The sequence below is a fragment of the Populus nigra genome, chromosome 9 (assembly GCF_951802175.1).
Source record: "Populus nigra chromosome 9, ddPopNigr1.1, whole genome shotgun sequence".
NCBI lineage: Eukaryota > Viridiplantae > Streptophyta > Magnoliopsida > Malpighiales > Salicaceae > Populus > Populus nigra.
Genome location: NC_084860.1, coordinates 1,677,535 through 1,692,311, shown reverse-complemented (window position 1 = coordinate 1,692,311; position 14,777 = coordinate 1,677,535). Strand labels below are relative to the sequence as shown.

At 30.5% G+C, this 14,777-nt stretch overlaps 1 protein-coding gene across 1 annotated transcript; it reads right to left on the bottom strand.

The window, feature by feature from the left end:
- Positions 1-9,328: 9,328 nt before the first annotated feature.
- On the bottom strand, positions 9,329-11,004 carry LOC133703330 (putative leucine-rich repeat receptor-like serine/threonine-protein kinase At2g24130). The gene has a single exon (XM_062127797.1). It carries the CDS (start codon positions 10,802-10,804, stop codon positions 9,557-9,559), a length of 1,248 nt encoding a protein of 415 aa, XP_061983781.1. The 5' UTR covers positions 10,805-11,004; the 3' UTR covers positions 9,329-9,556.
- Between the last annotated feature and the right edge of the window lie 3,773 nt (positions 11,005-14,777).

Sequence of the window (14,777 nt, the reverse complement as noted above, 5' to 3'; positions counted from 1 at the left end):
TTAAGTTTTCATTCTTTGTGGGCTCTACAAGGTAAGAAATTAAAAACTAACAGAAAATGCATGGGTGCCAGACCGGATAAAATAATTTATGTCACTGCCAAGTCATCACTAGCTTTCTTCTTATAAATGATGATTATGGCCATGTTTGGATTATGGTTAAATTATAATTATTTTGCTATTTTTAAAAATAAAAATTAAATTAAATTGTTATATATTAATATCAAAAATAAATTTTATAAAATAAAAAAATATTATTTTAATATATTTTAAAACATAACTACCAACCTATCCGACCCAGTAAAATAAAATAAAATAAAATATTTTTTTAATTGTGTTTTATTTAAAAAATTAGTGTTTAGCATTAATTAATTATTGTAGCACTTGTTGAATGTATTTTATACATAAAGAAATTGTAGATAATTTAATGGAACAATAATAAATATTTTATATAAAATATTATTTATTTCATGATGTAATAGCAGTAGTTAAATCTTAATATTTAAATTAAAAACCATCAATATTAATATATATTTTTTTAAAATTATTTTATAACCTCTTTAAAAAGTGTTCTTAACCAAACACATTAAACTACTTTTTGTTCAACCTCAATTTCAACCACAGTTTTAACCAAACACATTAAACTACTTTTTGTTCAACCTCAATTTCAACCACAGTTTTAACCAAACACCTATTTTTTCAAACCAACCTCAACTAAAAGTACTTTTTATAAAACAACTTTTTTCAAATCACAACCACAATAGCTACCACAATACCAAACACACTCTAAGACCTGGACAATGTTGTCAAAATTTGTTTTAATTTTTGTTTTGTGATTTTTTTTAAAACAATATCATTTTATTTTTTTAAAAAAACTTGAAAGTACATCGTTCTTGATTGATTTGGGTTAACCAGCCCAACACATGAATCGATTCTTGAACCAGGTTATGAATCGAGCCGGGTTTAATAACTTTGATCGAAATTAATGTTTAATCATTCAGTTAAATCTTTTAATTAAAAATTTGTTACATTTTGCATATGATTATAGTTATGGTTCTCATGGTAATTGAAAGGAAAGAATAATGTTTTTTTTATATGTTTTTATACTAATTATTAAAAAAAACATAATTATATAATTATTGTAAATAATTAATTAGTAATCCACTTTATGCTTTAAGCATATTTATTTTTAAACTTTTACCATAGTATTGAGATCGATTTATTTGATGTTAATTTAATTTATGTGGTTTTTCTTATTATTATAAATACATATATTAGATAATAAATAACACTGCTAATTATTTTTCTATTATTATTAAAAAATATCAGCTAGTTTTCCGATATTTTAAGGGGGAGATAAAAAAGAATAATTTAACGAATGATTCAATCAATATATATATATATATATATATATATATATATATATATATATATATATATATAAGAGGAAAATGCACAGTACTATTGATGTGGCCCAGATAATAATAGTTGCTTGCTTTTGTGATGTCATGATCATGGGAGAATATTTTCCTTTTCAAATATTCTGTACGGTTTACTAATTATAATATGCAATTCATCTGTATTCCAATCCAATTATTAACATAAAATATTCACAGAAGTATTAGATATAGTAAATTACTATGTATTGTTACATTAAAATGTTATTTTACCCTTTAGTGAAAAAATAGAAGCCTTGACTGTAGAGTAGAGGTAATTTGATCTTTTTAGATGTTAATATATCTTTATAAGATTGTTGGGGATATGTTAATATTTTCTAAATTTCTTGTATAATGAAATGATGAATTTATCTAAAGATCAACAAAATCTATAATTATTGACCACAAGTTATTTAGTTTTTTTTCAAAAACTTTAAAGTAGTTTATATGACAAAGCTGTTGACATGTGCTCATTACAAGCCTGCACGTCAATAGCACATATGATGCCATTTGAAAACCGAACCTGCTCTTCTGTTGTGTTCTTAGAAGCATTATTATGTCATTTTCCCGATGACGTGGCACATGGCAGTGGATGATGGATGGTATGTCGCTGATAATTGTTTCTTTTTTTGTTCTGCTTTTTTTTTTTCTCTCTTCCAAAGAAAGCACAAGTTTGTCTTCTTTTCTTTTGATTTGTCAATTCTAATCTTTATGTTTTTTATTGCTTATTTTCATCCTTAATTCTTTTATAAAAGTTTTTTATGTTTTCAATTTAGTTTTTAAATTATAATTTATCATATATTATTTTTTAAATTTGATTTTTATTCTTTTAATTTATAATTTTTTTCCTTGGGTTTTTTGTTAAAATTTTATTGGTTTTTAATTTGAAACTTCGATCAAAATACACACACACTGTTATGTACATATATGAACGGCAAATATCATACATTAAAAAAACACAAGTGAGGAGTTTATATAAACAAACTCCCGCTCTTTGGTATTGATCTCTCAACAAGGTGATAGTGGGGTATAATAAGTTTGTGTTTGTTTTTGTGTTTAAAAATGGGTTAAAATAATTTATGAATTTTTTTTATAATTTTGAATTGTTTTGATGTGCTGATGTTAAAAATAAATTTTTAAAAATAAAAAATATATTATTATGATACATTTTCAAGTACAAAACACTTTAAAATACAACCGATATAACAATCTCAGATACAATATTCTATTGGTGCAATGAATGTAATCATCGAAATGAGTATCCAATAATGCAAGGCATTTCGTAAAATTTGAAACTCTTACTATATATGCTCTTTCCAAACAGTGTATTGTTGTTTTAATGGAAGGTTGGGACACCAAAGAAAAAGGATTTTGAAGCATGCATGCATGATTAGGCTTTTTACAAGTAGCCTAGTTACAAAAAAGGCACGCTGGCTGGCACTAGCTAGCAGTGGCATTCAGCTTTGAGAAAAATCAATCGGAGACAACCAGCCAGCTCCTTACATCGACTTCTTTTGATTCCCTCTAAAGAATCAATGTCTTGTTTATTTTTATATTCTAAAAAATATTAATTCTTTTGTTTTAAATTAGTATTTCTTAGATGTTTTTAAATTATTTTAATGCATGTGTTGATGTCAAAAATAAATTTTAAAAAATAAAAAAATATTATTTTTAATATATTTTCAAGCAAAACACACTTTAAAAAATTATTATTTTTAAACACCACATACCTAGCACGAGAGAGGGCATTTAAGTCGAGGTTGAAACCAATTATTTAAGTTCGATCGGCTTGGATCATTACAATTGATTGGCTCTTTAGCCTTTACACTCTACATGTGTGATTGATCCATGTAGATGGATGAGTAAGATATCTACACTTCAATGTTTTTAATTTTAAAAAATAAGAATAAGATATGAAGATTTATTATTCCTCGTTCCAAAGTTTTTGATTAACAAGTAATTCTATAAAATTTGTTTTTTGCAATGTTAATCTATGATTTAAAACTTGCAACGTGATTATGTTGATATCGAGAAATTCTTAGGGACTGTCGAGATATCTAAGATATTAGTTGCATTATGATCAAGAAATATCTTGAAGTAGAGCTGGAATCGAGTCAAGATGTTTCAAGATAAATTCAAGATTGGGTCTATGATTAGGCTAGGTTGGAATCAGACCAATTCAACTTCAAACTCATGAGTTTTCTATTTAAAAAAAAAAACTAAAAACTAAAATAAGAAAATTGCAAAACATAAAAGAAAAGAAGGGGTATCAAATGCTTTTAAAAGAATAATTGCATATATAAAAGTCATAATCTGAGTTGTTAGGCCAGACAATTAAGCCAATATCTTCATTATTGTGGCTAAAAGGGCATGCCATGTGTGCCTAATTATCTTGGAAATCAAGCATCATCCAAATCCCAAAGTGCATGCATGCTTTATTGTCGAAAGATTTCTCACCTGATTTGAAGTGACCATAACTTGAGTTAAAATCAATTCATTTGTTGCAGTCGTGCAATACAAAGAAAAATGTTGTACATATCTTTCGGTAAAACAAAAAAAACAAAAAACAAAAAAAGGAAATTAAGTAATGAATGTAAGGGTGAGCATTTTCGGTTCGGTCCGGTTTTGGACCAAAATAATTAACCAAACCGAAATTATTTTTTTTCAAGTTTTTGAACCGAACCGAACCGAAAACCAGTTCGAACCGACCATATTCGGTTCTGTTCGGTTCGGTTTTTTTCCCTTCCAAACCAATTTAAACCGAAATTATTTCAATTGAGTTTTTATTCTGAGTTTTTTCACTGACCATATTTTTTCAGGAATTCTATTTTCGTCTTGTTCTTAATTTCATAGATCTGTGCTTATTTTCACAGATCTGTGCTTTCTCAACATGCTTTTTCTTAAAATGGTTGGGCATGTATGACGAACAAAAGGAAAGAACAGAGATCATTTGACTAGAAAAAAAAAAACAAAGGGAAGATCAAAAGATAGTTTACATAGATCCTCATCTGCTCATTATCCATCGAGTGCCAAACTTGATTTTGAATTTTTGTTCTCACAATACCAACATCAAGGAGAGCACAGAAAAGCCTTTTACTGGTTCAACATGATAATCTTCTTTGGTTACATGTGCATGAAAAATTATACAATAATTACAGGATTATGTGAGAAATAGAAAGAAGGATAAAAAAATTAAAAGCAAAAATAAAGAGGGACATGTCTTCTATAGGAGGAATAAAACAATTAAAAATAAAGTTGCAAAAGTGAAGATGGTGGCGTGCCTTTCAAATAGGAGGAGCATGGAGCATGGAGCATGGAGCATGGAGCATGGAGCAGAGCTTAACAAATAAAGGAGCATGAAGGAGAATCAAAAAGTATAGATGCAGGGAGCAAATGGAAAAGAGAGATGGAGAGATGTAGAGAGTAAGGGAGGAGGCGGCTAGGTTTGTTTTTAGAGGAAAGTTAATTTAGGTTTAGGGTTAGGAAAACAAGCTATTTATACCTTTTTTTTTTTAAGGCTGTCTTGGTTGAACCGGTTCGGTTCGGTTCGGTTTAATCGGTTTTAGACTTTAGAAACCGAAACCGAACCGAACCGGAATTTTTTTGTAATTTTTTAATCGGTTAATTCGGTTTTTTTTTTCGGTTCGGTTTTTTTGGTTATTTTTTTTTCGGTTTTCTCGGTTGTTCGGTTTTTTTGCTCACCCCTAAATGAATGATTTGAAGTCGGTGTGTGTTTCGTACTATGTTGCAGAGTTTTTTTTAATTTAAAATTCATTAAAATAATGTTATTTTATATTTTTATTTTATTCTTGATATTAGTATATTAAAATTATCCAAAAATATTTAAAACATATCAAAATAATTTTTTTTACACATATATATATATTTTTATTCTTGATACCATCAAATCAAATACATTTTTAAAACCCACTTAAATGCAATTCTAAAAAAAAAATAAAAAAAATCAGTGGCTCAAGCATGCACGCGCATGTCCATGCTAATCCACTAGAGGGCAAAGTCCTCTGCAGTAGTACTGCTGTCGAATCTCTGGGTCATTTCTTTGATTGAAGAATAAGCAACACTACCACCTGCAATGCAATGGATATGGTGTGATTTTGTGCTTATATCCAAGCTCTGTTAAAATCGTATTTTTGATATAATTGAGGTTTCTCACCCCCTGGAACCAGTCTTCTGGCCAGGCTCTGCCACCACTACTGTCGTCATTCGTGATTGATGATTCTAAAACAGAATGATCCCATTTCCATTTTTTTTCTCATGAAATGCATCAAAATATAGCATGGAATGGATCATCCCCGATCCCTCTCCACCCCAGTCTGAATACAAAAAAAAAAAAAAAACCCTCCCCATAACAGTGCCACTACTGTGATATCACAGTATTTATTATTATTTTAATTGCGGGTGTTCGGATTAATTTACAGTCACCTTAACTAATCTTCCGAGGTCTTGAAGTTAATGATTAGACAAGTCTTCAATGACTCTAAAATTTATGATACTTGAATTGATAATTTTTAGTGATCAAATTTAAAATCTAACCAGTTAAACTATACTCTTCATTCATAATTATATTAATTGATCCTTATCACGATGGAAAGGGCAAAAAAGAGAGTAAAATGACCGTTCAACAGCTAAAATGTCTAAAAATACAAGCGTACAAGGACAAAAACAAGCAGAACAACCTGCTATGGCTGGTGAAGAGGACTCCGCTGTCGTTCGTCAATGATGGGAGATTGAAAAAAAAGCTGCTGGTGGTTGATTGTTGAACGACAGAGAGTAATAGACTAAGAGAGGCTATGAAAAATGTTTATTGTTGCATTGCAATATATTATATTTTAGCTGAATTGTTTGTAAGAATGATTTCAAAATCATGATTTTACTTGATTTTAATCTGATTTTTGAGTTTTTAAAGTGATTTGCATGTTAATGATTTTAACTAACGTTTGTTTAAATCCCATCTTACAAGTACAAGGCCTTACCACTATAGCTTGAACAAGACATTGCTCGCTCACGATTTTCAAACAGAAACCAGAATAATTACTCACAGTTTAGAAAGCGGTAAAAACTGTATTTTTAAAAATTTTAATTTTTTTTATTCAAAATTAATTTTTTATATGTTTTGAATTGTTTTAATGGGTCTATATTAAAAATAATTTTTTAAAAAATAAAAAATATATTATTTTAATGTATTTCAATATGAAAAATATTTTGAAAAACAACCGTGTTTACACTCTTTCGTGTGACGCTATAAATTGGGTACAAAGATTTTTATAAAAATGAAATAATTATTCTAAATTATGTACGATTTCTAAGGTTTTTATAATATTCTAATTCAAAGTATTATTCTAAGATATGATTGGTCCCATGATGATGACAACTAATTTATTTTGCAGGACCGTTGTAATATTTTCTTTAAAGAGATGAAGTAATAAGTGTATGGTATTTAAAAAATAAAGGTATCAAATTAATTCAAGTACTATCATATGTTACAATTTTATTTATTTTTTCATTTTCTTCAAGTGGGTTTGTGATAGACCCACCATTTAAATAATCGGGCGGGTTTTGTTTTGTTTTTCTGTCCGGTTTTACAAGCTTTAGGCCCTGTTTGGGCTTCTTCTTTCGGTTATGCCAAGAATAATAACATTATTTTGATGCTTTTTATTTTTAATGCTTTTGGAGTGGGCTCCCATGACCAAAAGCAGAAGAGAAGGGTGCCCAAAACGAGCACTAATTAATCTTTAATGTCGACCATATTATTGATTAGATGGCCAATTAATTAATTAATTAATAGGATTTAATTTGATCGGATTAGATCTATAGTTGTTAACACTCATGCTTGAATAAATTAACAATAAGTTCACATCAATTTGTATGGTAGGAAAATGACGGGAGGGTAGGCACACACAAAACTCAAAACAAGCATGTGCGTTATCGAGGTGGTGTTTGATATTATAATAGAATATTTTTTTAATTTTTTTAGTTTTTAATTTTTTAATTGTTTTAATTTGCTAAAATAAAAAATTAAATTATTTTAATATATATTTTTAAAAACACAAAACTCAAAACAAGCATGTGCGTGGTGAAGATAGTGTTGGGCATTGTGGTCCAATTATATTTTTAAATTGTTTTTAGTTTTAAATTGATTTTTTTATATTTTTATTAATTATTTTGATATTCTGATATAAAAAATAAAAAATATTTTAATATATATTTTTTAAAACACAAAATTCAAAACAAGCATGTGCATGCTGAAGGTAGTGTTTGGCATTGTAGTTCAATTGTATTTTTAAATTGTTTTTAGTTTTAAATTGAGACTTTTTATATTTTTATTAATTATTTTGATGTCCTGATATAAAAATAAATTTTAAAAAATAAAAAATAATTTTAATATACATATTTTTAAATAATTTTAAAAAACAACCTCTAAAAATATACTCATGACCGCTTGTAAATTGGAAATGTTCAATGCGTGACAAATATCCGTGATTTATTTATTCATCCATTAATATTTTGGTGTTATTATGTAGATGGAGTCACACCTTTCTCGTCCTCTACAACATTTATCGACTTTGTACAATAAATTTCACGAATATGAAAGACGTACCAAGCTAACAATATATTACTATCTTTTAAAGAATTGAAAAACATCATCGTGCTTCATTATGAACAGTGAAGTGTTTCAATTCTTTTAAAAAAAAAATTCCAAGCATTTCTCCTTTTATTTTTTTTTAAATTCTATCTTCTGATTTTTTTTTTCTTTCAATCTAATCTTTGAATATTTTATTGATTTTAAAATCATCATAATTTATTTCAGTTTTTTTTATAAGGTCTTCGCAGTCTTAGAAATAAATGTTTTATCAATTGATACTCAATTTTTACAAGTACATGCTTTTGCTATCATATCATTGAATAAAAAAATTAACTCAATTGAGTTCATGATTCAGGTCGTGGTTTTGCGAGTAAAACTATAAAGTTGGGGTTGATTTAATATGCTACCGTCTCAATATTAGAAGAATATCATTTTAAAATTCTTTTAAAGTCAAATAACTCTTTTATTAGTCATCCAGGTTGTCTTTAAACCCGTCAAGTTAACCGAGTCATGGAAAGTCAAATCCAATGCTAGTTAATTTTAAACTCGGGCTAAGTAAGGAATCGGGTTGGAAGATTTTAAGGTCGACCTATTAGGTCCAATTTAATAACAAAGTCAAGTAGTTTTATTTTTTAAAAAAATCCATCTTTCAATTTTTTTTTCTTAAGGTTGAATCATTTTTCGGGAGAATTCAAGGTTAACCTGCTAGATCGAGTTAATAATAATGTCAAATAGTTTCTTAGGATCTAAATTTTTTTTCTAGGTTATTTTTTCTTTTTAATTCAGCTTGTAGCGTAGTAAGGGCTATAAAACTAGAATTTAACTATACATGCTAGATTAATTAAATCAAGTCAAGTCGTGGAAATTTTTATGATGGTCAAACTACAATTATTAGAGGTGTTCACAGTGTGGTTTGGTTTGGGTTAAAAAAATCCAACCGAACTGGGAGATGTTATTTTTTAAGAATATGACCCAAATCAAATTGAAAACCGGTTCAAACTGAACCGGTTTTATTCAGTAAAGATTAGTTTCTTAGCATAAAAACCTTGAAACCAAAAAGTTTCTTTTATATATATAACAGTAGCAAAGAATTAATACACCTTGCCCAATTGGAATTGGAGATGACTGTTGTCTTTAATTTATTGCTGTAGTGTGAATAACTTATAAGAAACTATGCACTTAATTTGTATATTTCTCTTGCCATGCATGTATGACCTTGATCCTTAATCAGTCATATAAAATTGATCAATAATTGTTGGAATTTGGATGTTATCTTGAAGAAATTTTAAAATACTCAATAAATAATTATCAACATTTATTTAATGAGATCACTTTAAAGAGGATTATAGATATAAGAAGAAGAAAAAAATTATATTGGAACCCTCATTTAGACATGATTATTTTAAAACTTCTCTCCTATTTCTCTATTCTTCTTATGTATATCTCTCCCCGATCCAGTATTGATGGCTACTCCTAAAAATTGTGAATGTTACATGTTATGATCACTCATCAATCAATGTTAAGGTATAGATCTTCCATGGTTGAACACCACACATTGCGACTCTGGCCTTGATAGCTGCTCGCCATCACTGGCGGCGGGGCATCCCTTGAACCCTACTGATGGAACCATGCAATTATACGTTAAGCATAACGACACTGTATCTGGCAATCCCAACCCTGCTTCCAACGGAAACCCTGTTATATAATTATGTTGCAAGTACAATGTCTTTGTGCTGCCTCCGTACACATTCTTCACGTACTCCGCCGGGACCCTCCCCGTCAGACGGTTGTTATTCAAGAACAACGTCTCCACCGAGGCCAGAACGGGTGATAATTCACCTGTCAGGAGATTGTGGCTCAAGTCCACGATTGACCCCTCGCCGTACATTAAAGATGATGATGGTAATGATGTTGGGACCCCACCTGATAAATTGTTCCGTTGCAAAAACAATGAAGAGAGGGGGGGCCTCAAGAGAGAGGAAGGTATGGGCCCACTGAATTGGTTCATGCTTAAGTCAAGAAACCCTAACTCCGACAACGATTGTAGCCCGTTGAGTGGGCCCCACATCATGTTCTTCGATGCTGACAAGTAACGGATCGTTGACGGCAGCCTTAACGGCAATGTCCCTGTTAAACTGTTGTCTTTCAAATCTAAATGCAGGATCTCTGCTGACACGATTCTTGGCAACTCGCCGGATAATTGGTTTGAAGCCAGAATCATGACTTTCAACTGGGACAACCCAGTGAAGAGACCCGGCGGGACTGTCCCGGTGAGCTGGTTGTAACTCAGATCGAGAGTGTGCAAGTTGGGGAGCGAGGATAGTGAACTGGGTATGGGGCCTTTTAAGCGATTGTTGGTTAAGGAGAGAACTCGGAGGTTGCTGAGCAGACCCAGTTGAGGAGGGATAGGGCCAGTGACGAGGCCGGGGTAGAGGACGAGCTGGGTTAATTCGGTGAGGTTGGAGACTGAAGGGGAGAGGAAGCCAGCCAGTCCACGTGAGCTAGAGACACCAGTGCCGAGTGTGAGAATGGTGACTCGGTTGAGAGAGCAAGTAATGCCAGAGAAGGCTGAGCAGGGATCTGGCGAAGTGAAGTCCCAGGTAGAGAAGAAGTTTGAGCCTGGAATGTCCGTCAAGCTGTCTTTTACGGCTGCTAGAGCTGCAAGATCATTGCTGCTCATCTTGTTTTGGTCTTGTTGATGTGAGGGACGACAAGCATCGACAAGAAGCAGTAGCAGCAGCAGGAAGAGAGCGTGTGATTTGGCCATGAACAGAGAGAGATGTTTGATTTGTGTGAGCTCGAGAAAAAAAAGAAAAGAAAGGAGGCTATTGCATTAATTGTACTGCCACTGAGTCCTGTCTGGACAGTTGATCTTATGCAGGGGATTGTTGGATAGATCCACTTACATGTATTAATGGACATGTAAGGTCTAGGAAAGATTTGGGATACAAGACCTGTTGAATTAATTTGTGTTTAACCTTTGATGCAGTTTGTTTTTACATTTAAAATTGTTGTTGAGTATATTTTAAAAATCTATTTAGCTTGAAAAAAAATATTAAATTTTTTTTTTTATGGTTTTGATGCATGTGCTAATTTTAAAAAAAATTAAACTTTTTTAATATATTTTTAAGCGTAAAAAACTATTAAAAAACACATTGCAACACAATATATACCAAACCCATATTATATAAGTGATGTTCCTCATTTCTTAATACATTCTTTATGTGGAAAAGGAAATACTTTTCATCTTAACATGATGAACTACTTTCTAGCTAGACCATTTGCATAGCACCGAGCTGTGTTTCCACTTTTCAATCTTCCCTTTTATTTTTTCATTGGATGAATTATACCTTCTGAATCTTTCAAGATCGTGAAGACTTTATTCCAATTAAAAAGAAAGTGTGAAAAATCACCAATTAGATGTGTGCAAGAGATGCATGTGAGCTGAAGCGGCCTCGTGAAGGTAAAGTTCATATACAAGCAATTAAAGGGGCAACACAAGAATTATTATCATAAATTATAGTTAGAAATAATAATTTAATTTGAATTTGATAGATATTCACCGGAACAAATGGTTCTTTTTCTTAAAAAAATTAATAAATAATATTTTGAGTTAAATATAGATATACAAAATTGTTGTTCGGCAAATAATCAATAAAGTATAGATATTATTAAACTCGATTCAAACCCGATCCGAATTATATACTTTAACATATATAATGTTTAGTAATAAATAAATCTTAAAAATGGATGCACAAGATCTCGATGAACTGAAAATGGGAATCAATGCACAACCTAAAAGAAGAAGTCTTGTATGTTTTTTCAAGAGATTGAAAGGAGACAAAAGGGGTTTGAGCACAAGTTTGACCATGGAATAGTATTATAAATATAAGAACGGGAAGACAATGGTCTAAATTCTTTGAATTAAATAAATAGGCAGGGATTATATACAAGTAAAGATCAGAAACGGCAGGGCATGAGTAGCTAGATTCAGGAATAAATTATTGCTCGGAAGTGGGGAACGGAGAGAGAAGGGAGGTGGCAGCACATGGAAGAGTTGGGTGGTTGGCGTACAAAATTGTTTCCTACGCAAGAAAAATGGTGGGGCAGTAAGGTATGGACGTACATCAAGAATTATTGATCAGGCAGCTGAGACGTGTAATGTGACGGGTCTGCGCCCTGAGGAGGTATATGAGACGAAAATATAGTTACCATCTTTGTTTTTATGCTCTCAAAAAAATTTAGATTTTATTTTATTTTGATTTCAAATTAATATTTAACAACTACAACTATACTCTCACACGCCCTCTAAGATCTGACAAGGTTCATAATTTAGTGGGTTGATGAGATTCTAGTGTAGAGTGCTTTTGTTTTTTGCTTGAAATTATATTAGGGTGATTTTATAGATTTTTATTTATTTTTAATTGAAAAAAACTAGAACATATTGATTTGATTCTTTTTAAAAGCAAACAAACTTTAAAAAACACCTAAAAGCAGAAATTACCGTACCATCAAACAGGACCTTGGATTGACAAATTAATCTCGGTTTATTTTATTTTTTTCAAATGAATTAACATTGTTTTAGATGAGTTTTTAAATAAAAATTAGAAATAAAATAAAAATCATTGATCTAGATCTCCCGCAGATGATGGGATCAACGGGTAAACCCAGTAGCCGAGTTATATATATATATATGTGTGTGTGTGTGTGTGTGTGTGTGGAAGAAAGACTGCTTGAAATTGCTTATATTATAAGGCAAATAGGACTGCTAGTTTTGGGATCTGCGCTATAGGATTACTGTGAGAGAATCTCATCCCTACGGATTGATGAATGGCCTTGCGTGACGATACAGTTGGAGAGATTCCCTCCGGCCAGTCTCCTCCTCGTTCTTTGACAAGAAATGGCAGGAAGATGAGTATACGGTGGAGGATGAGCAGAGACTGTGGAGTCTTCATTGGCCTCCTCCTCCTCCCGCGTGCATGCATGCCTGCCTGCCTGCCTTTTCTCTTCGTCAATGCCAATCCTGCTGAGCTGACCATCCTTGTTATTATGGACCCATTTCTTTCTGTGCATCAACAGAAGCTCCTCACGTCATAGCCGCCTCCTATTCCCCCTCGTGGGTCTCCGTTCATCATTACGCAAAAGTAAAGTTTTGGATCAATAATTGATGGTGCTTTTCTGGGTTGATGATAGATGTTTCTGTCGTCTAATAAGTTACCATCTTTTGCTTCAACAATAAGTTGTCCTCATTTTTTTATTTTTTTATTTAGATATGTCCACTCTTCTTTTTTATATTCAAATTTTAAGATTCACACTTCGTTAATTTATTAAATTTGGGATCAACATTGTTTAGATGATCTGGTTTTTAATGAATAATCTAATCAAACTGGTTTTTTTTAACGTAACCTAATAAAATAATCAAATCGATTTGTCTTTTAACTAGATTATTTCTTACTAATTTTGATTTAACATGCCTTTAGTTTGTAGTGATATTTTTTGGTTTAACTCGATTTAATTTTTTAATTTTTAAGATTTGAAATTAAAACCGAAACAAAAAACAGTTTTTTTAAAAAATCTTCTACCAACATAATTCATTTAAAAAAAAACATTTGGTTGGTTTAATTTCATGTTGGTATTTACTGATATTTGGGTTAATTTGCTTGTCTTTTATTAAATTATTTCGGATGCATTATTGTAGATATGAAAGGAATCCTATAAAAGATCATTCGAGAAAACTTAATCTTGATTAATGTATAAACGGATTCGAGGATATTGATTTTATAATTAAAAAAAAAAAAACTTTTGCTTCAATGAAAAGTATAATGGGCCGTAGGTTTTCTTTTAGTACAATACAACAATGGACTAAAGGCCCAAACAGAAAACAAGATCTATTTAACACAGGCAAAGCCGTGTGCCGTGTGTGGAGTTGTCTCTTCTTGTGATGGGTAATACGGTACCGTTTAATTTGATAAATCAGCCCAATAAAAATAGTTTCCAGGCCCACCTCCTGATTAATGCTAAACCCAGTTGATCTAGTGCTGGGTCTGCGTTTCAAATAACAATTAACTTCAAGTCACATGATATAAATTTTTATTTATTATATCTTAATAATTTATTTTATCACTCAATGATTTGACTATCCTGTAATTTTGATCATTATGGATATTATAATATCATTATAACTTAAAAGATAAATTATTAATTTTAAAATATAAACTAATTATTATTCAATTTGTAATGAGTAAGTAATTACAGGATTCATAAGTAAATTCATTTAACGCACCATTAAAGATTGGTTGATCTCTTTGCAATTTTGTTAATTTTTCTGTGATTATAATAACTATAAACAATTAACTATAATTTCAAAAAATATATTCACAGCATTAGAAAAGAAAAATGTATTATTTAAATTGTAAAAATTCACAGCAATAACTTAAAATGCATTATCTAAAAATGTAGAAATAATTTGCATGCCTGCCTTCTTATTAATGCTAAACTCAATCGGTATTATCAAACTTTGATTTGTTTGGTGTCATTAACGAAAAAAAAATTTAATGATACTAAAATAAAAAATTGTAATATTAAAGATGATTTAGAGAGTTAAATTGATAACAATTTAGATGATAACTCGAGGTTTGAGTTAAATAAAATTAAAAATATTGATATTCATACTAATAATAGTATTAATATTCATAATATTGGTGTTAATACTTATAATGACCCTAATAATTCTTTTAATG